This window comes from Trachurus japonicus, chromosome 22 (genome assembly GCF_045865225.1).
Source record: "Trachurus japonicus isolate A0001 chromosome 22, Traja_1.0".
In the NCBI taxonomy this organism is placed as follows: Eukaryota; Metazoa; Chordata; class Actinopteri; order Carangiformes; family Carangidae; genus Trachurus; species Trachurus japonicus.
Genome location: NC_140928.1, coordinates 18,561,832 through 18,582,967, shown reverse-complemented (window position 1 = coordinate 18,582,967; position 21,136 = coordinate 18,561,832). Strand labels below are relative to the sequence as shown.

The 21,136-nt window shown below is 42.5% G+C and overlaps 1 protein-coding gene across 1 annotated transcript in view; it reads right to left on the bottom strand.

Moving 5' to 3' along the window:
- Positions 1 to 21,136, bottom strand: part of LOC146963900 (ryanodine receptor 3) — a 141,932-nt gene that overhangs the window by 33,344 nt on the left and 87,452 nt on the right. The window contains exons 39-64 of the mRNA XM_085767928.1: positions 19,247 to 19,349; positions 18,532 to 18,663; positions 12,961 to 13,234; positions 12,705 to 12,819; positions 12,074 to 12,227; positions 9,759 to 9,862; positions 9,426 to 9,561; positions 8,957 to 9,143; positions 8,675 to 8,783; positions 8,470 to 8,590; positions 7,742 to 7,911; positions 6,668 to 6,888; positions 6,313 to 6,403; positions 5,295 to 5,435; positions 4,391 to 4,554; positions 4,161 to 4,239; positions 3,582 to 3,671; positions 3,341 to 3,487; positions 2,098 to 2,160; positions 1,838 to 1,913; positions 1,428 to 1,551; positions 1,114 to 1,229; positions 945 to 1,012; positions 716 to 837; positions 489 to 538; positions 78 to 138 (exon numbers count right to left, since the gene is read on the bottom strand). Of these exons, the coding sequence (XP_085624054.1) occupies positions 78 to 138; positions 489 to 538; positions 716 to 837; positions 945 to 1,012; positions 1,114 to 1,229; positions 1,428 to 1,551; positions 1,838 to 1,913; positions 2,098 to 2,160; positions 3,341 to 3,487; positions 3,582 to 3,671; positions 4,161 to 4,239; positions 4,391 to 4,554; positions 5,295 to 5,435; positions 6,313 to 6,403; positions 6,668 to 6,888; positions 7,742 to 7,911; positions 8,470 to 8,590; positions 8,675 to 8,783; positions 8,957 to 9,143; positions 9,426 to 9,561; positions 9,759 to 9,862; positions 12,074 to 12,227; positions 12,705 to 12,819; positions 12,961 to 13,234; positions 18,532 to 18,663; positions 19,247 to 19,349 (3,218 nt within the window). The remainder of the gene's footprint in view (positions 1 to 77; positions 139 to 488; positions 539 to 715; positions 838 to 944; positions 1,013 to 1,113; positions 1,230 to 1,427; positions 1,552 to 1,837; positions 1,914 to 2,097; positions 2,161 to 3,340; positions 3,488 to 3,581; positions 3,672 to 4,160; positions 4,240 to 4,390; positions 4,555 to 5,294; positions 5,436 to 6,312; positions 6,404 to 6,667; positions 6,889 to 7,741; positions 7,912 to 8,469; positions 8,591 to 8,674; positions 8,784 to 8,956; positions 9,144 to 9,425; positions 9,562 to 9,758; positions 9,863 to 12,073; positions 12,228 to 12,704; positions 12,820 to 12,960; positions 13,235 to 18,531; positions 18,664 to 19,246; positions 19,350 to 21,136) is intronic.

Here is a 21,136-nt window from a genome sequence, read left to right as displayed (position 1 = left end):
TTCTTTAAAATTTTCATTCCATGTGAAAAAGAAACTCTGAAGGTGCCAGGTCCTTTGTCTGCCAAATGTACACCCACCTGGTGTCCAGAGTGTGTGCCAGGATGTGCAGACAGCTCACCATGGTGGTGGAGTCACTCCCTGCAACGCAATAAGAAACACAAAAGTAATCAGTGTAATGTGAACATACGTACATACTGCCAACAACTGTTAAAGATTTTCTTGATCTGAACTAAGCCTCTCACAGCGGTGCTGACTTCATGGCTACTGTACGTACAACCCTCAGTCAAATGTGTACATTGAGGGTTTGATTAAAAAATGACCAAATAATTGATCATAATTTCAGTGGCTCAAGATGCTGTTGTTTAAGGATTTTTACAGTTTTATAGATAAATGTTACGGTATCAAAATATCTACTGTGTGTTGAGCATATGAAAACACTTAACATTCACATTCATATGTTCCTGACCAGTCAGTTGTGATCATCTTACCAAAGAGTGAAATCCTATGTCTGACAAGAGCTGCCAGTTTACAAAACAGGCTGGAGGAGTGACGGTTAGAAAAGGGGAGGAAACCAGAAAAGCACAATGAGTAAATTGTTGAAGAGAAGAATTAGGAATTAAGATTTTTAGAGATCAAGGTTTTAAGAAAAGAATGGTAAAGATTGTATTATTACTGTATGCATGCTGTTGCTTAATATCATTCAATGAATGGGTACCTGGTGACCATTTCCTTCTCCTTATTAGAGGCGTAACCACTGCTGCTCAGATTCTTGTTGGGGGAGGAGAGGAAGTAGAGAGAGTGGTTCTTGAAGTACTGGTCAATAAGAGGTAGAAGAACCTGAAGGAAAAAGGTGATAATGATAAGACAAGATAAGATTAATGGGAAATAACATTTGAGAATTATTTTATATTTGTACAGTGATTGAATTTGTTTCACATCCTCACTTTTGCAAAAAACTTGATTTCTTGCTCATGAGGCGACCGATCTGTTTTTCCACTCGCAGCCATGGCCTCTGGATTGAAAACATCACTGTATGTTTAGGAATGGGTAACAGCAAAACAACATATGTATCTTGCAGTCCTGACTTAGATAATAAAATCGACTTAACCCTACCCAGATGGGCGATGAACTCCTGCGCTGAGTCAACGTATTTGAGCAGCTTCTTGAGGAACTTATAAGCAAACCTCTTCTCCATGGAGGAAGAATCCTGCTCCAAGTCCTTCAAACCTCTGCAGCACAACACGATATTGGCTATAAATAACACTTGATTCTCTCTTAATAGCATTTGATAAAAGACTCCATTGACCAGTGACACTCTCATAAATAAATGGGAAAGTTAGGAGGTCATGTGAAGTTTCAGCAAGACATAAACATGATAATATATTCGGTGACAGCAGGTGTGTGTGTGTGTGTGTGTGTGTGTTGACCTTGTGATGCTGTAGCCGTTGATTTGTAGGAAGCGAAAAAGGTCCTGGGCCTTCTCTCGATCACGGGCCTTCTCCTTGGCTGTCAGGGTGTCGTAGGGCACCAGCAGAGGGTGTGTTCCCCCACCTGAAAAACACACAGCGTTCAGAGGGAGATGATCAGTCAAAGGTCTCTACAGAGCATATGTATGTATGAAAGCAGATAATGAAATAGAGTGGCTGGACCATTCAGCTGAACCTATTTAGTCAAGACCATCAAGGCAGACCCATGCATATGCTAACAGGCACATTCTGTATGAACACTACAACGACTGAGTGGCACTTAACATCCACCCAGCCACCCCCACACACACACAAAAGCGCAGTCCCTTCCCCTGTATGACGGTCTATGATTAACTTTGTTAGAAAAACACCTCTGCTTCCAAGGTCACTTTTTTTCTTCTTGGCCCAGATGTTATGGTAATTTTCAGCCACCACCTCCACCATCCCCTTAGAACAGAGACAAAAGAGACAAACAGGACATCATAGTGAGAAACCCGTTACGCCCACATTACTCATCAACATTCAGGATACACTGTATGGCTCCTCATCTTGTATTCAAAGAGATCATTTGGTATGAAAGAGAGAAAGAAAAAGTACAGTAGAACAACTGTGCAAATGTGAGGTCACTTACCTGCAGCTCCCTGGATAGAACCACATTGCTCATGTCTATTGGGCTCGGATTGAACCCATTTGCCTGTAAACATTGAAAAAGATGCTGATTTACAGTGAGATACAGTGTATTATTACGCCTGTGCATATTCTAATTTGTCCAGGTCATAGGATCTCAAAGGAGTTTTAAATTGAAAGCAACAGTTGCTTTCGATTTAAAACTCCTTTGAGAGTATATTATTACCTATAAATCGACGTTCAAGATTTCTGCTTTAATACCATTTGTAGAGAGATTATTTTTATCATTCTGTCTTTAGGCCTTCACTCAAGCAAAACGTAAAGATATTGGCATTGCCTGACATAAATGCACACCAACAGGTTGACAGCTCCTCAATGTCAGTGCTCTGAGACAGATGATCATGTATCTGTCTGATTAGCTTTTTCTTGACCTTAAAGTATGCGGATAGTTTCTCCAAAGTCTTAACAAATGCCACGTGCATGTGTGTAACTGTGCTCATGCATGCTAGATCCAGGTATAAACACCGATGTGTCTCCCTGTCCACGTGTGATTGGTTTACTCAAGATGCATTTTAATGACAGGTATAAACAGGGTCTGTAATATCTCTGCAGTTTATCTACTTCTGACCCCTTTCTCCCATACATTTATATGAAATCTTTGCGAAATACAACCACACACACGAGCAGAAAAAGAAAATGGTGTAAGTTTGTTGTTATTGTTCTCAAATTCACCATTTCACACAAAAAAAAAAGCTGACTTGACCTTTGAGAAATGCTTGTTCTGGTTATTCTGCACATATTGACTGTTACACAAAACACTGAGGTGTTTATTGTATAGAGTTGAGCTCTAACTACTGGGTAAAAGTATAAGATATTGCTGTTCACTGAGAGAATTTATTGTGTTTATTCTGCTAAGACTTCTTGTTTACAACATAGACTTGATTATCTATTGATTATAATTTTAATGTTGATACTAACAGTGGAAAATGAAAAGCTCATAGGCATTTTCTTTACAAGGTGAAAGATTTAATGTGGTTAATAAAAGCAAGATGAAGACATACTCTAATAGTAGTACAATATACATATTAAAGAGAGTGATCAGTGGCAGCCTTCATTTTTGTTACTTTTGGTTAGAAACAGAGGAGGAATAGATTTGATTTTATGACCATTCACCTGTATTAACTGTATTAACTGTATTAACGGTCTGGTCTGGTCTGTTTATCCAAAACATATCCTTCGTACTGTACCTGTGAGGTCTGAGATATCTTTCTCATTTTCTCATTCTCCCTCTGTTGAGACATGCTCTCTCCATCTTTGGTCCGGTCGATGCTCCAGCCCATTGCCAGCATGCTCTTCAGGGACTCTCTAATTGGCCATCTGTAAATCTCCTTCTCCTGAAGCACAGACAGAAATGGGAACAAAGGCTGAGTCTGAAAGCTGGAATCTCTGGGTTATCTCTTCCCAAATCTCACATTCGACAAACTGCACCTTCTCTGTCAGGGCTTTGTAGGTCCTGAGCTGAGGGTGAGTCTTGGCCTTCTCATCCACACTGTCACCATATTTCCATCCCAGCAGCACCTGAGGCACAAACACAGAGGGAAGGAGCAGAGTGATAGCAATCCTCCTTGCATTCAAAGTCCCAAAGGACATGATTTATTATTTGAAAGATTAATTAGGCATAACACATTAAGGAGTTGTGGTACATTCAGTTCTTGTTGTTCTCAGCTCTTGTGATTTTGCGTCTGTGACAGATGCAACAAAGCAGGATAAGTATTTGGCACAAAGGAGAACAGCAGCCTTCTACACAGAGGGTAGCACAATCGTTGTCAGCATGCCCAGAGTATCCCTTTCAATTATAACAAAAAGGAGGCATCACCAAAGGAAACAGTGCTATGATAATGGAAAAAAGAACAATATCAAGATATTGATCTGAATTGATTTTTTACACTTTCATGGCGCAAAAATGCTTTTCAGCTGATTACTGCCGTGTGCTGTATTTCTTCAAGTCTAATACTGCACCATTTAATCCCTATTTGCCCAGGTAGAGACTCTTATCTTTGGCCTTACCTTCTCTGCAGACCATTTCTCATGGGAGTGTTCGGCATATTTGTTGGCAAAGTGCTCAAGCTTCTCTGGAAGAGCAATGCTGGAGAAAGAGTGTGTGATAATCCGTCAGACTATGGAAATGCACGTGAAGGAAGTCATGTACTGTCATGTCCAGTCTAGCTCATCATAATACAATAAGTGAGGCTGTAGCATGCAGTATGTAATTGCCATTTAGCTCCAACATATCTTACTTAGCAGTATTGATGGGTTTGGGGTCAAAGTTGCCTTGAGCATCCACAGAAACAGGCTTTTCCACAGTGGTGTTCATGGAGGCGTCCACATAATCAGGTGGCAAAGCTCCAGCTATGGCACTGAGGCAAGGCATGGCCATCTTGAATAGCTCTGGATCATATTTCTGCATGAGGAATAGGAGTTTAACAGTTAATTGCACAATTTATCTCCTGGGATTGTGCTATAGTATGCTTCTCCAAATAGTATTTGTATTTAACAAACAAAAAGGAACATGTAAGTTGTTCATTTAAAGCTGGGAGTTACAAAGCTCCACAGTTGCACTAATCTGTGGGTAACAGGGACGAGTGGAAGAAACGTTACTGTAATAAAGAATCACTCTTAAAGCTGAAGAATCTATGTGCTAGAGGCTTAGGATCAATGATGGTTGTCCAGATATTGAGGTTTTCAGGTTGGCCCTTTGCACAGCCTCTTTTTTTCATGAGTGTGCATTTAGAGAGAGGTGCTGAGTCCAGACATCTGCATCACCAACACAGCTCAAGATATTTGTGCGAATTACCTCCTTAAATACATGCATCTTAATCAGGAAGGTGGTGAACTAGGTGACTTTTAATTTAAGGTTTATTTGGATCAATATTCAATAATATCAAATATGATGATATTTCAAACCATATGCATTATTTTTCATAACATAGATAGATAGATAGATAGATAGACAGACAGACAGACAGACAGACAGACAGACAGACAGACAGACAGACAGACAGACAGACAGACAGACAGACAGACAGACAGACAGACAGACAGACAGACAGACAGACACTTCTTAATGCCTGTTGCTTTACTGAAAACTAATACAATGAACCTCAATATAGTAGAATTAAAACTTGGTGTAACTCTTCTCACCCTCTGGGACAGAGAGTCAAACACTCCCCAAAAGATTTTCTTGGTGAGCAGTAGTTCGTCCTCAGATGCTGTGCCGTAGCTGCCCCAGCCCGACGGGAGGCAGTAGAACTTCCAGTTCTGCTCATAGTGGTTGGTTAGAAGCTGAAGGACGAACGGAGGGCAAACAGTAAGATTCAGTGAGAAATAAAAAAAATACAAAAATCTAGAGGACATGACAGTTACCTTTGTTTTCAGTGACAGGCGACCTGTGTATGTTCTAACAGCACACTGGCACTTTTTTGTTTTGTTTTTATCTGTAATATGTATTCTTTTATTGGGAAGAACTTTGTGATGTCTGCTCTTGAAAGGAGCTATATAAACAAAATGTAGTAACTTATCACTTACTAGGTCATGCAGACATAAACAGCACCTCAAAGGAAGTCTGTTGACTCGCACATTCAGCACAAACGAAATGCACAGGTGTACATGAAAACAAAGACCATGTGTGCGTCCACGATCTCACAGGCCAGTCACAATCTATTACAACCCCAGTATTTCTCTCCTGTAGCCAGACGGATGAAGCAGAGCAGTGGAGCCAACAAGCCTGTAATCACACAGCCCAATACTTCATCCCCTTGTTTTGATCAACACCACGGGTGTGCTACAACTCTGCACCTGTGTGTGTGTGTGTGTGTGTGTGTGTGTGTGTGTGTGTGTGTGTGTGTGTGTGAGAGAGAGAGAGAGAGAGAGAGAGGTGAACACCAGTGATATTACATTAAAGGTACACCTGCACTGGACTTGGTGGAAATAAGGTGTTGTTCGCCCCCCACCAAGGTGACAATCTAATAAACCAAGGTCACTAAGTGTGACCAGGCAGAAACTGCACAGACAAAACAAAGGTTAAGTTATGTAGAAAAGAAAAAGAAAAGTAAGCAGCTGATCCTGAGGGCAGAGAGTGAAAAACTAAAGCTGAGGCATGCAGGCAGGGCAACAAGGAATATGAGATTAAGTCAAGAAAAAGTGAGGAATTGTTGCCCACCCTGAGAGGCATCTTGCAGTATTCAGTCAGCAAGGGCACATCAAAGACAAGGCGGCGCAGGAGCTGCTGCAGCATGGAGGGACGAAGGTGTCTGCAGAGTAAGGTGAGAGAGATAAGAGCAGTGCTACCCGCGGCTGCTTTTAACCAGAACATCCTCAGGCTCTGACCACTTTGGTTACACTGTCTTAGAGGGACATTTAAGGAAACCAGTGGAATTTAGCAGGAGAGCTGATAAAATGTACTCCTGATTGTGGCTATATTCCTGCCAGCTGAGATAACAACACTGTTTTGACGCAACATCACCGGCTAGAGAAACTTTTGACTCCACTAATACAGAGTTTGCTGCGCTCCTCACTTGCAGACAGACAGCAGACACTCCTCTATGGCGTCTCTCTGGGCCTTGGTAAGTGAGCGGCCCTTGGAAAGGCGGTAGACGGTGTGGAGAGTGGAGTCCATGAGGCTGGCGTAGTGCTCGGTGCCGGCGAAGAGAGGGGCGCAGCGGGTGAGGAGCGGGAGCATGGCTGAGCCGATGTAGCGGTTCATGGCCAGGGCCGTCTCTGTCGTACACAGACCCTCCTGTAGAGAGAAGGGTCAGAGGTCGTGTAACATGTGAAAGTTGGGTATCTTTAGCTACGTTTTTTTTTATATTTAATAGATTAAACTAGCATGTTTTCTGTCAGCACATATAGCACTGTTTTTCCTAACAAAATAAAACATCACAATAATATAATAAACAATAATAACATATCTAGGCAATTGAATCAAGTCCAGTTAACTTGATTGAGTTGCCTAGAGATGCCTTCGACCTGGACAAATGCACATTTGCACAGACAAATACCGTAATAACATGATTCAAATATTAAATCAATATCTAAAGGGACAATAAGGAGTTTGTATTTGATTATAAAAAAGTCTCATATTAATGTGGATGAATCTAGTTACCCACTTGATAATGGGTCAATTTTCTATAAATATATCATTTTGTCTTTATCTTTATTTTGTTATTATTATTATTGGCGGCTGGCGGCTCGCCCAGCATTTCCTACTTTCAGTTTCGCGGACACTGCGAGTCATGGGAATAACGCCGCCGAATTGCCATTTATGGTCGGAACTACGACGGTATCTGATTGTCTTCGAACCTCTGACTTTAATTCTTGATCAATGAAAACATTCTTGGCGATAATTTCACAGTGGCTCATGAGAAATGTAGTGTGAAAACACTTTGCTTTCCAAAACTCCTCGTTGTCCCTTTAAGAGTACAGAACAATCAAATGTATCATGAAAATAAGCTTAAACCAAGGAGTAATGAGGAGTTCCTCTTCAATACAAAAGATTGACCGACATCATTGATCCTGAAGTGTCTTGATGAAGTTCATGCGACAGAGGTCATTCATTACTTCTCCCCTGTGTTGCTGTTGGCTTCACTTACCGTATCCAGAGAGGTGGCGGCCCTCAGGTCAGGCAGAAAGCCCACTTCGAGCAGGTGAAGCAGAAAGCTCTGGTCCTCGATACCATACACCCTGTCCAGAAACAAGACCATGGGGGCTTTGTGGTCTGGACAGAAGCTGGCTGACATGTCCGGCTCTGTAACTGACCCATCTAAGACAGATTGAGATGGAGAAAAGAAGGCACAACATTTTCAACCAGGTAATTTGTGCAGGTGTGAAGCAGTGAAACACCCAGAGAACAGTCTACGGTACATAATGGCAAGTCTTTTCTGATTAGGGGAGTCATGTGTATTCATTAGGCAGCCTGCAGCAGCATGTGGATAAGAGTTTCTGGTGCCTGAGCCACGGCTCACTGTCCTCGCTCTTGGCCTGCTGACAGAGGCTGTGTGGCGGTGCTCACAGCAGCAAATTTAAGAGGCGAGTCTCGCCATGCTTATGCAGATCAATCAATAGAGCAAGACAGCTCGCTATAGAAATGATCTGGCTTACTCAGAGCTATGGGAGTGTGCTGTAAAGTGTTGTGCTGATTAAAAGGGCATGAGCGGTGAAATGAAATCAATAACCTTCCGCCTTGCACTGAATGTGCAGAGTTTCATAGCCATTGTATGTGCAGGTGAGGCGGACATTCTGCTGTAGTATGCAAATGAATATGACACGTCCTCTGATGGAAGGGTGAAGGTGTGCTGTATCGTTTCACTCTAACCCATACCTTTGTTTACGATGGGCATTTTGAGTGGTATACTGATAATTCCCACAAGGTCTTCAATCGGCACGAGAGAGCGCAAGATGGCACGAATACGCAGAGCTTCACCTTTCCCCTTGTTGATAATCTAAAGAAGGGGAAAAAAAAAAAAATAGGAAAAATCTATACAAGAAAATCAATTTTAAAAACTCATAATTTCGAACAAACATACATGCAATTCGGGTGCACAACGTCCCAAAAGGTCAATGAGCGCAGAATAGAAGGACATAATGGCGTTGCCCATGTGAACCACCTCCTCTTCATCATCACCATCACCAGACCTAACAGCATGAAAAAGAATACAAAGTAAGGGAAGGAGGGGAAACACGAAGGAGGAGGAGCATTTTTGAAGGGCATTATAGCAGATACATAAGGCAACGGGGATGAAGAGCTAATCTCGAGGGTAAGCCCTCAGCATTGATTTGATAAGCTTTGCCTGATCTTCGTGGCTTACACGTCGGAGCAGACTCCCTGGACGGAGCCGGGCAGGTCCAAAGCAGGTGTCTCAGAGATTTTAATGGCTTCCTTCATGGCAGCCAGCAGGCCGTTCCCTCCCTCTCCCCTGAGGGCCGGGCCGAAACACTCCGGTCGCCGGATGAGCAGCTTCACCACAACGCTGGAGTTCTCCTCCACACTCTCACCTAGAGCGCAAATGAGATGAGTGGATGTGAGTAAATACAGCCAGGTAAGGAAATACATAATTAATGTCAGCAGAAACATACAGCACACACACATTATTTAGCTCTAATACACAGCCTCAGGCAAAAAGTCCAGCTGAATATTGCCTAAAGCAACTGAATCAAGGCGTCATTTGGGATATTGCAAGGCTCTTCTTTATGCATAGAGAAGTATAGTAAAAGAATACGCAGAAATAGAGAGTAAGTGAGGTGAAGAAAAGATTAGCGATGTGATGGCGGTCCTACCATTGACAAAGACGGCGAAGCGCAAGAAGGAGAGGTATCGTTCTCCTTCGATGGGGTTCCAGCCGATGTCTGGGTAACCTTTAGCCAGAAGCATGGGACAGCTCTGGAGACCACATCCTGCCAGGTACGTGACCACCTACAGATGCAGCACATGCATAACAACATGTAGTCAACAACATACACAGCTCTACTGTAATCCATTATTCTCAGCTACGCCGTTCGACCAAGGGGGTTTTAGCTTTGGCCGTGTCACATGTGTATCCCACAACCCCACAGTTTTATCTGACTTTGTACAGTATCAGAAACCACAAACAACACCAAAAAAAGTCAAACCTTGTCCAGATCAGGTTCTTCCAGTGCCAGGGCGAGGCCGTTGTTGTCCATCACTGAGGAAGCAGCTACATCTAGAGGAGTAGAGCCCCTCATAGCTGGAGAAGCTGCAATACAAAGCACCACAGGTTTACTGTCTGTTGTAACTTATCTAGAATCTCTACACACCCAGCCTGTGGCTTGTGTTTCTCATTTCAACAAAATACCGTACAAACAGCAGGGGGTGCTGTTTCCTCCTCCTCCTCCCAGATATCACTAGCAGCTAATTTGCCAACAGCTGGTTGATGCTGACTGGTTCATATGATTAAGAAAACCAGTTTCTACAGAAGTCTGCATCATAAACTGGCCTCTGCACTTTGCAGCACAGCTGCTTGTTACCCCAACATGTCGCTGCCTAACAATGTGTTTTATTTATGACACAATTCTAAGTTTCTACTATTGGCTCTTAGGTTATCTATTATCTATTTATTATTACAGTGGTCCTGAGAAACACTTTGCTCTTTGTGTTATTAACAAAAATCTGAACTGATCTGAACTGAACACTGGACTGACCAATGCATTACCTATAATACTGTAGCTATCTTCCTTTAATAAGGATTTTATTTTTAGATTTAATTTTTGTTTTTTATATACGGTACAGTCACATAACTTGTTGTCACTTGGTTAATGAATAATGGGAAGTGTGTGTGTACAGTATGTGTGTGTGTGTGTGTGTGTGTGTGTGTGTGTGTGTGTGTGCGCGTCTTTATGACTGGGAGCACGTGGGCATCCAAGAGAAACACACTCTCACACCAGTGGGGTGCTCACTGAGACCGCCATCTTCTAACAGAATGGGAGATGAGTCGTGCACTTTGCTGATAGATTCTCAGCGCTCAGACCCACTAAACAAACACACACACACACACACACTGTCTAAGGTGTGAGCCTAATGTAGTATGTGTGAGCTCAGAGGTGCAGAAGTCATATGATGGCAAAAGAGTGTCACCCATTAAAAGACAATTCCAGGTGAATTCAACTCAGGGGTGTATTTTCCTATCATTTTAGGTCTAAAAGAAGGAATCTGAAGATTTTCAGCTCCTGTTTTGCGGTAGTTGAATGGAAGCGGATGCAAGTTCTGCTGCTTAGGCTGTTTACAGCAAGGGGGTAGATCGGACTACACGCAGGCGTAGCTCACAGTCGGCCATATGAGGACGGGCAACTTGCTCTGACTCTGGCTGCAGTTACAGTGCAGTAGATAGGTGATCCAGTCATCTGCACTAAAAAAACGATTCATAACTCTGTGAAAAATAAATCAGTATGTAGCTATTACTTTAACTATTTGCATAATGTCACTATAATGTTACTTTTACAAAAAAAAATACATTATTAAAATTATCCGTGATTCTAAATATGCTGCATCATAACTGCATAAACGTTCATAAAAATCAAACCGTTTTGAAATCGGACAAAAACTGAGCAAGTTATGTTATATGTTATATATGTTTGTAAAACTAGATCTAATTCAAAGTCTCCCGGAGTCTCGTGCGAGACCCGAGTTGCAGTGCTGGTGTATTCAGGTGCAGTGGGAGCTACCGTTTGTGTCATAAACACAGGAATATCAACTCTTGGCTTGCTTCAAGTGTACATGTTTTTCCACAGACAGCGTCAGGTGGCCACTCAAACATGCGCCGAGAAGTTTTTTTTACTTGAAGCAAGTAAAGAGTTGATATTCCTGTGTTTATGACACAAACGGTAGCTTTCCCACTGCTCCTGAACACACCGCGCACGGCAACTGGGTCTCGCGCGAGACTCCGGGAGACTTTGAATTAGATCGAGTTATACAAACATGTATATGACATGAAGTAAATAAACTTCTCAGTGCATGTTTGAGTCGCCATCTGACGCTGTCTGTGGAAAAAAAATGTGGCTTTGAGGGATGTAAACAGCCTAAACAGCGGAACTTACATCCACTCCCATTCATTTCTGCCGTGGCGATGCGGGGACAGACACAACTACCGCAAAACAGGAGCGATTAAACTGAAAATCTTCAGATTCCTTCTTTTAGACCTAAAATGATAGGAAAATACACCCCCGAGTTGAATTTGCCTGGAATTGTCCTTTAAGAATTTGTCCCTCAGACATTAGAGGCGGTTTTAGAGACTAGATTGGCCCTTCTTCTACAGTTCCATGTATTACAGTTACAATGATGTCCTCATCTAGCTCATCTTTAACACATTTCACTTCATCCAATAAAATGATGTAGCAGAATCAGTAGTCTTCGGGCTAATCGCCAAACAGAATGACTGATACTGTATCAAGACAAAGAGCTCTGTACCCACCTAGACCCACGCTGCTGTTCTCCAGCAGATAACTGAGGTGGTCGAACATGGCCTTCTGGTTCTGACGGCTGATGCGGCAGAAGTAGCAAAGGAAGCGACAACAGCTGGCCACCATCTTGGGGAAGGCGATTTCCTGTAGGGTGGCACAAACAGACTAAGTAGGGTTAAACATCTGACCTGGTGTTTTAAAATAAGAGAAGTAAAGTAGTCGTAGGAAAATCACAACCAGTCTCGAGAATCTATGAACACTGAACACACATATAGTAGACGATCTTCAGGCGGTTTTAGAAAAATTACAGCTTTGTTGTGGAATACTGAGTTTACTATAATGACTTCCTCCAGGCTTGTTACTAAAAAAACCCTGCATGTGTTTTTTCCTAATTAATGTGGAGGAGGCCTGACACCTTCACACGCCGCCAACCAGTCACATTCTGCCCTCCCTGCCCCTCACTTTCAAACTCAGCCTGAGGAGGAAGCCCACCTACTGGGACCACATCTTCATTAACGCACATTCACCCTGCAACCATGCTTCACACACAAATGATGACACACAAAAAAAAAACGGAGAAAAGCACAACTTTCTATTAATGAATGGCATCATTTCTCTCTCAAGAGAGAGATGTTGTTAAACCTGGGATTTGTCTCCTCCAAGCACATTGACCATGACCTCCATGACAGTCTCATGCATGCCCAGTATTCTCATTAGGTTGGGGTGCTGGTAGAAAACCTTGTTGTTCATTATGTCGCTGGAGTGAAAAAGGACACAAACAGAAATATTGAATATTAAACTCCCTGGAAAACAGAAGAAAATTGGCATAATAGTAATGGTAATGATATTAAGAAGAGAAATAAATACAGTTTTGTTTTTTGTTTTTATTGTGACTCACCCAAGTCCATCAATCATCAGCTTCTCCTCCTCTTTCCCCATGCGGACAGACAGCAGAGATCTGATCTGACCCAGGGAGGCCAGGAGGTTGATGGTGTCCTGTACTGAGGCAGCACTGATGGTGTAGGTCTTCCTCATGGCCCGGAGCAGCTCCCCGATGCTGTCATACTGCCTCCTCAGCAGGCTGAACATCTTACGAACCAGCTCTGGATCCTGGATGTGACACTCCTGGGCCCAGCTGACCATGGTCTGAGAGATCAGCTCCTTCAGATTGGCTGGAGAGAGAGTCTGTATTAACCATGATGTGTCCTATAATAAGAATCATCATTTAATATAAGCAGTAAAAACAATAGTAGAATATGATGGCCTCATAATGTTGCTGGGGGGATTTAAATTTTTTTTAAAGTGGGGTTGTATGATCTACAAATAGCCCCTAAGTACTTAAATTGCAGTAGAAGACTCTCTGCACTCCTCCCGTTAGCAACGCGAATGGGAACGGCCTATTTTCGCAGCATAAAAGAGGTTTTACGTGAAAAAAAATACACAGTTCCATTGTTCGCTATAATATAATTTTTTCCAGCCCTTCAAAGTGCAGTTTTTATTTGGACCTAACCAACTCACGTATCCCTCCGCCCAGGGTTAGCGCCCGCCGATCAGCAGTTGGTTAGCTCCAAATAAAAACTGTGTTTTTCCTGCACTTTGAGGGGCTGGAAAAAATTATATTATAGCGAACAATGGAACTGTGTATTTTTTTCAGGTAAAACCTCTTTTAGGCCACGAAAATAGGCCGTTTCTTTAGGTCCATTCACAACAAGGTATGTTGTAAATCTCTGGGCAGGGCTATGGGCTGGCGTTGCTAACGGGAGGAGTGTAGAGAGTCTTCCACTGCAATTAAAGTACTTAGGGGCTATTTGTAGATCATACAACCCCCCTTTAAAAAAAATGCTACTATCCCTTTAAACATTCAGCACAAATGGAAAAGAAAAATGATAAACATGTACTATATTTGACGTTGTCAATGAGTGGTAATTTAGAGAAATCAAAGGGTTGAAGAACGGTAACTTCATTTACATCACTTTTAGGCTTGTGCAGACAAATAGTGTTGGGGGGGGGTCTGTTTCTGGGTTAATATTATATTTAAGTATCCTCCTACACTGTCATCAAATCATCATCAAATTACATTATTACGCTAAACTTATCATGCAGATTAAGACAAAGGGAGCGCTGCTGTGTGTGAATATAGGATTACTAATCATGAAGGGGATTGGTTAACATAATGCAGGCTTTTCTAATTTTAAACAATAAGATAAGATTTGCTTTTCAATTGGCAGGGAGAGACTTTCTCTGGCAGAGAAGTGCTCGCTGCATTGTCTCATAATCCTCACTGCGTATCATTGAAACATTAACTGGGGTCACACCAAGACACAGCAGTCCTCCTTAAGGCACTTCCTCCTTAAGCATTCACGTGCAACCTCGAAACTCTATTAAGACTTATTTTTAAAAGGACCTGCACTTTACAGAGTGGTTCCATTTTTACACAACCAATGCTTGAGCACTTAAGAAAAGAAAAAAGGTGCGATTCAAAAGCTGCATTCCTCGACTGGCTCAGTGATGCAAATACGGCCTTGAGCACTGTACAACAACAACAACAACAACAAAAAAGATAAATACAACTCATTCAATGTGTTTCACGTGGCTTAAGCTGAGCGGATAGGCATGTGTCAGCTTCCTCTACCTCCACAGGAGAGCAAATTGTCTGTTTTTATCAGGTGGGAAAGAATACACAGTTTGCGAGCTCATTCATGTTGTTTTCACTGGAGCGGAAAGGAAGCGCCGTTACGTAAGGAGTACATAAGAAAGCGGAAGTGGACGCCGGTGTATTAATAGTTTTCGAACAGTGAGATGTTCTGCGTCTGTGGCTGGATGGAGATGTTTGTTTGGACAGCTCCTATGTGGGTTACCCTTAAGGCTTCATTTAAACTGGATCAATAGGCTGTGTGGGCGAGGGTATGCGAGCATATTTGTCTCTGCTCATGGTGTGTGTGTGGGGGTCGCATACACAAAGGACGGAGAGACATCAATTAAACAACCCAGAACCGTAAAAGATGGAACAACTTGTACATGATTGATTTCCTTAAAAGTATTGCAATTAGATGATTGTGTTTTTTAAGGCCCCCATCTCTGTCCAAGCTGATTGGATCTGTTGGTTTTCAAAAGGCTATTTGACACTAGGTTGTCAATCTGTGTAAGGGTCTGTGTGTGTGTGTGTGTGTGTGTGTGTGTGTGTGTGTGTGTGTGTGTGTGTGTGTGTGTGTGTGTGTGTGTGTGTGTGTGTGTGTGTGTGTGTGTGTGTGTGTTGGGGAGCAGGCAGAATGTCACCGTCAGCAGTAACAGATCCTGCTGCTGAGAGTTGCGTGGGTGTCAGAGAAAGGGCAGAAGCACCGGCTCGCTCCAAAATGAGAAGCGACATTTCTACCCCTCAGCCAACATGCTTCACAACACCTGACTCTCATCCTGTCACTCTATCAAACACACTCACTCCTTCCCAAACAACAGCCCATCTCCCCCACCCCACCCCCCAACCAACAAATCTGACCTGTGTAATGGGAAATTTTGGTGTAACCCATTGTATGCTTTACAAGGGTTGTATAACCATGTTAACTAAGTGAACTTCCTTTCACTTTGTGGAAAGTGGTACTCAGCTAATACTTTTCTGATACCTGTATGACATGCACCAGACAAAATCACTGAATCCACACAGAGCAGGTTAAAGGTCAGACCGGTGCTCTGTGTTAATTTACAAGGGGAGTTGTGTCCTGGCGGTGAAGCCAGGCACAGCTATCACAGCCATATATTTTGTCTGTTGTTCAAATGTGTTTTGGGAACTATAAAGATAGCGCCCGGGTGAGCCTCTTCAGCTCACTCACTCACTGACTGTACTCCTGTTCGGTTGTGTGTGTGACTCCATTCATGAATGCTTTTTATTAAAACTCAAGAAAGACAGCTGACGTGTCCAGTTATCCTTTTTTAAATACTTTGGTGAAGGAACAACATTTTTTGCCACCACACCTGTTTTGGGTTTCAGAAAGAAGCCACTGGTTTCCTCACATTCTTTCTCACACAGTCCTCATGTGTGAGCATTAAATACTCCGGGTGGATGAACCATTAATCAGATGAGGAAAATGACTTTGGCGCTCCTTTTATTTCAACCCCATGAAATAATGGCAAAGACAGCGGCGCCTTCTGTATCTTCAGGGTCTCCCAGGGCGGGATGATGTGACAGGAGGAGGTGAAGTTATAGCTGGAGAAGCAGCTCAGAATATATCACGTCCTCTTCACTCCAGCCCGTCCTCCTGGCTCCTGGCAGATCCTGTCCTTATATAAGATTTTATTTTGGTTTCTAAAATACATACCGACTGTCACACACACTTGTAACATATTGCACCTGTTAAAAGACAATGCATCTAATTTCAAACAGAGTAGCAAAACTAGCCTTGTTGGCTAACTCTGGCCCACTTACAGTTTTTCTTTTAACTCTGTTGATTAGTGGTGCACTGTCCCTATGAAATAAACTAATAAATGAAATGAGTAAAACAAAACCAATATCAACGATACCGGGTGGAGTTTCTTTTTTTTTTTTTTAAATAAAGAATCAAAGCTTTACTTGATGTTTCAAATGCATAGTGTTTTAGATCAAGCTTTGTTTACATTTATGTTTGCTTGCCAGCTGTCCTTTTTTCCCTTTGCCAGGAGAAAAGCATGACACTGATGGTCTCACATGCTCATGAGCACCTAGGTGCATCCTAATGTGTGTAACAAACAAAACAAACAAACAAACTGCCTTTGTTTCCCTCGACTCTCATCAAATACATGCACAACGGTAAAAAAGCTGGGTGAGTGTACAATCAGAAGATGAGTCAAATAATCATTTTAGCAGATGAGAGAATTTGTCTGTGTGAGATTTTATTCTCGCTCTGTTCCTCCACTCCCTTCCCTCTCTTTCCTCCCGATGCCTCCAGCTGTGACAGAAGTAGAAGTGATGCTTGTGAACTGCAGCTGCCACCACAAACCGGTCCTCTGATCAATCAGCCCTCACACAACGCCCCACGGAGGTGACCGACGCCGCCACCCAAAGCACACTCCAGAATAAAACACGCACTCCTCTATTTTCATCCTGCCTCGCTCCTCAGAGATCGTGCAGTATACGAGTCTTATGTGCTCCACGTCAGGGTCACGCCAAATCCCAGCGGAGAGATCGCTTTTCAGTGTCTGCAGTGCAACACATACTTCAGCCCCAATTTATCTGTCTGTGATTTGGCCACTTCTTGTTTCCAGCATGGCTTTCCAGAATAGACGGCGATGACACGGCCGTGGCAAGATTTCTCAGTAGGGTTACAGAAGCAATATAATACCCCTTTTTACATTGGTTAGTCTCCATCTAAGCAATACAATGCAGACAAACATGTCTTGTTTTATTTCCTGAACCATGTAATTCTCTGGAAAGGTCATATGTAAGGAAAAAAAATGCTGCCATAAAATGGCAACATATGCTAATAAATTCAATTCAAAACATGCAGTTTAAAACAATGTGTTGCTTTCTATTTTGAAGGCCAACAGAAGGTCAAGACAAGGTGTGTGTTTTTTTACCGATTGAGTAATAATCAGCGACTTGATTGGGAGTCCCGTACACAGAGTGGTACTTGAGACAGAAAATTAGACACAACTTGGTCAGCAGTGTGGCACCACGGTTGTTGTGTGTCATGATTAAAATGGTTCTTTTTCCTATGTGTGTGTGTGTGCCTGGCTGTGTAGTTTTTCCCGTGCATGTGCTTCCGTGTCTATGGACTTAATCAGGTGAAGGATTTGGTTTTATCACCAATGTTTTTTTTTTCATCTCCTCTCTCATCTCCCAGAGCGGCTGACGGAAGATCTTCACTCTGGAGCCTCTTCTCCACCCAGCTCCCTATTACCATAATGAAATTGAAAAGAAACTGAAATGGAAATGACTGCCACCCGGCGACTTGGTCCACATGACAGCAGCAGGCAGCGAGAGGCAAGACTGAGCTGTGCTGTTCTCCTCTCCTTTTAAGCGACGAACTAAGGCGGAGAGCTCGCGGGAAGAGAGGTGATGGAGGCAGTAAACAAACAAAATGGACTGAGTTTTAAATGGGTAACACAAGTCAAGAGCTTGTGCTTTCACGGGAAGGGAAAGAAACAAATGCTGTAAAAGCCGTTACAGGAACAGAACACAACAGGTTCAATGTCTTGCTGAAGGACATGTTTTTCTGGGGCAAGTTAGACATATGGGTCGCGGAGTAAAAGCTTATGACGAGAGACTGTTCGCCTTTCCTGAAGATTTACAGCTTGCTGCTGTTTCAGTGTGTTGTCATGGTCACAAGGCCATGATGATTGGTTTGATGCTTTCTGACTAGAATACGAATTTGGAGAGGAGATTAAATGCAAGTCATTTCGGGCCAATTCATGAAAGAGTTTTTCACCCATGTTCAAGGATAATGGCACAGAGGGCATCAGCGATAATTGACTTGATGTAATAAAAAACAGATGTGCTCACATGGTGCAGCTTGCTCCTTCTCTGTGGGCTCCTCTGCTTTTTGAGATTGACCTTTGATCCTGTTCACCAGCATTAGGAGGCGACCTTTAATCGATGTATCTTGCTCGTCTTCATCTTCCTCCATAGGGATTCCTACGCAGCACAAACAGATAGACACACCATAAACATGGAGCATATTAAAGCAATATCTCTGCCGAGCTTGGCGTCCTGTGGGGATAGTCATGTCATGTGTACGATGCATCAAATGGGATTTAGAGAATCTCCAATTTTGTAGCAAATCATTTTCCTTTTTTTTATTATTATTGTTGTCTACATGGAGTGTGCCATGACAGGTCGGCGTGTTGCGGCACAGCAGAAACTGCCATTAGATTGGTAGTACCACAGAGGGTTGGGCAGTTCAATTATTTATCAAAACATCACGAGGCACTGAACTATAACTCCTCTGCCAGGAGACGGAGAGATGTAGGGAGGGAAAAAAGAAAGCATTTCTGAGTGCAAGTGCTGGCTGAATTCAGCTGATGTTGACACAATTGCAGCTCAAGCGGCAGCAGTAAAAATGCACAATTGCTATAAAAGTATGTTCCATATTTTTCTGTCTGAAATCAATCGGAGCAATAGAAGAATAATGTGTCTTGCAGTATATCATAATGCATGTTTCATGATAAGCATAACCAATGTAAGAGCTCATAAAGATTCTGCAAGATCGGCATCTCACCACAATGGAGCTGCAGCTGGTTGTGAAAAATGTAGAGTTCCTCCTGGATGTCTGTTGGACACGGGCAGTCCTCGCCCATACTGAACGTCAGCAGCATGTTGATCTGAAATATGAAAACGTGAAATCAGTCAATGGTTATAAACATTAACCTGAACACGGTGTGGTCTTATTGTAGGTTTCACAGGCAGAAATAAAACCAGCTTAAGCAGCTGATTCTCCCTCTATGAAGGAGACCAGCACAAGTCATTAAAGTAGCTGTGAAGCTCTCTATCCCCAGCTGTGACCCTAAAGGGAAACTGTACTTTATGTGTGCGTGTTCATGCAGTTGAGCGTGCACTCTCACTAGAGCGATGACACCACAGACAAGAACGATAAATTCACCTTCAGGCTTTCTTCAGTGTACACACACGCATAGAGTATTTTAAGGAACATTTGGAGTAAGTACTAGCTCTCAGTCTTTAGCCTAAATGATGTTCAGCCCACAAAAAGTGTAATCTAGAGATACGGAACGAAATTAGCCGTGCATGTGGAAAATTAAAGAAGTGATGTAATGATTTATCTAGTTACATGCATAATTTGAAGCAACGAGCCTGTAGGCTTTCTTTGAGCTTACTTAGTTTCACTGTGAAATTCATTTAGATGATGCAAAGTTCCCCGCTCCAATCACCCCCCGTTTTTAATTTGCACCTTTGTCACATGAGCGCCCGCTAGGTCACATGGCAGATGTGAGTGTTTCAGAATCACAGGAATAGAGGTGCAACCTTAACTGCAAAGATGGCAAAGCTATCACAATGAATGGAGCAGTGTGTGTGTGAGTAGGTGGAAAGTGGTGTTACCTCAGATACCCCCAGTCTGGAGCAGCTCATTACACACAGGTGAGTGAGTGATGAGGATTTCATAAGAGTGTGCAGATGCCATGACACTTTTGATTTGTGCAGTGTTGTCATCTTGGAATAGATTAGCAGTTTGTACACCTTGTCAAGCCGCAACACACCCCTCACTGTGATTCTGTTTACAGGATGGTAAGGATGTGCAGTATGTAGGGGTGAAGCATCTTAAAGCAGAAGTAAGCGGAATATTTGTGTTAATATAAGTCTTAAATAGTTTTATCTGAAACACGGGTCTGTCAGTCACTCTGCTCTGCTGTAAGCCGAGGAGAAAACTTTCCTTGTATCCTACAACCTTTATCCAATGAGGAGAGAGAACGGCATAAAGGGGCAGTCCTCTTTGTGTGTGCAGCCAAGGGATGCGCGTGAATGTGGTGGCGTAGGGACGAGGGCGGGGACTGCTAACTCCATCGGCTGACAAGAAGTTAGCCAAAACAACCGGATCGCTTACTTCTGCTTTAACTTATAGAAGAGCTATGGAAATAATGGGACTGTGACAAGTGAAAGGACTGGGGATAAAGTTATCTGTATGTGTGTGTGTGTGTGTGTGTGTGTGTGTGTGTGTGTGTGTGTGTGTGTCCACAGATCATCACCCATGTCACATATGACATACTGATTTGAAATAATATAGGCATATTCTCACAAAATAATTGGATTTACTTTGCTTCCCTTATATAAAGGCTTTGATGTCTATTTCTTCATTATTTCCTCCATTTTGATATGTTTGAAAATAGAATATAATCATTTTGTAATATAGAGGGGTCCATAAATCTGAGACGACTTTCCCATATGGGAAAACAGAGCTAATGTAAATGTAAAAGTTTTCGATTTCGATTCTTTATTGAACATGTCATAGGCTAATAAAAACAAAAACAAACCAAATAACAAAAATAAAAAAAAAAATCAGATAAGTGCATATTGGCAATCATCATCTCTAAGAGAAAATTGCCTGCCATGTTCAAAAGGGGTAAGAAGAAGTTAAAAACTTTTCTGGTCCTACCCC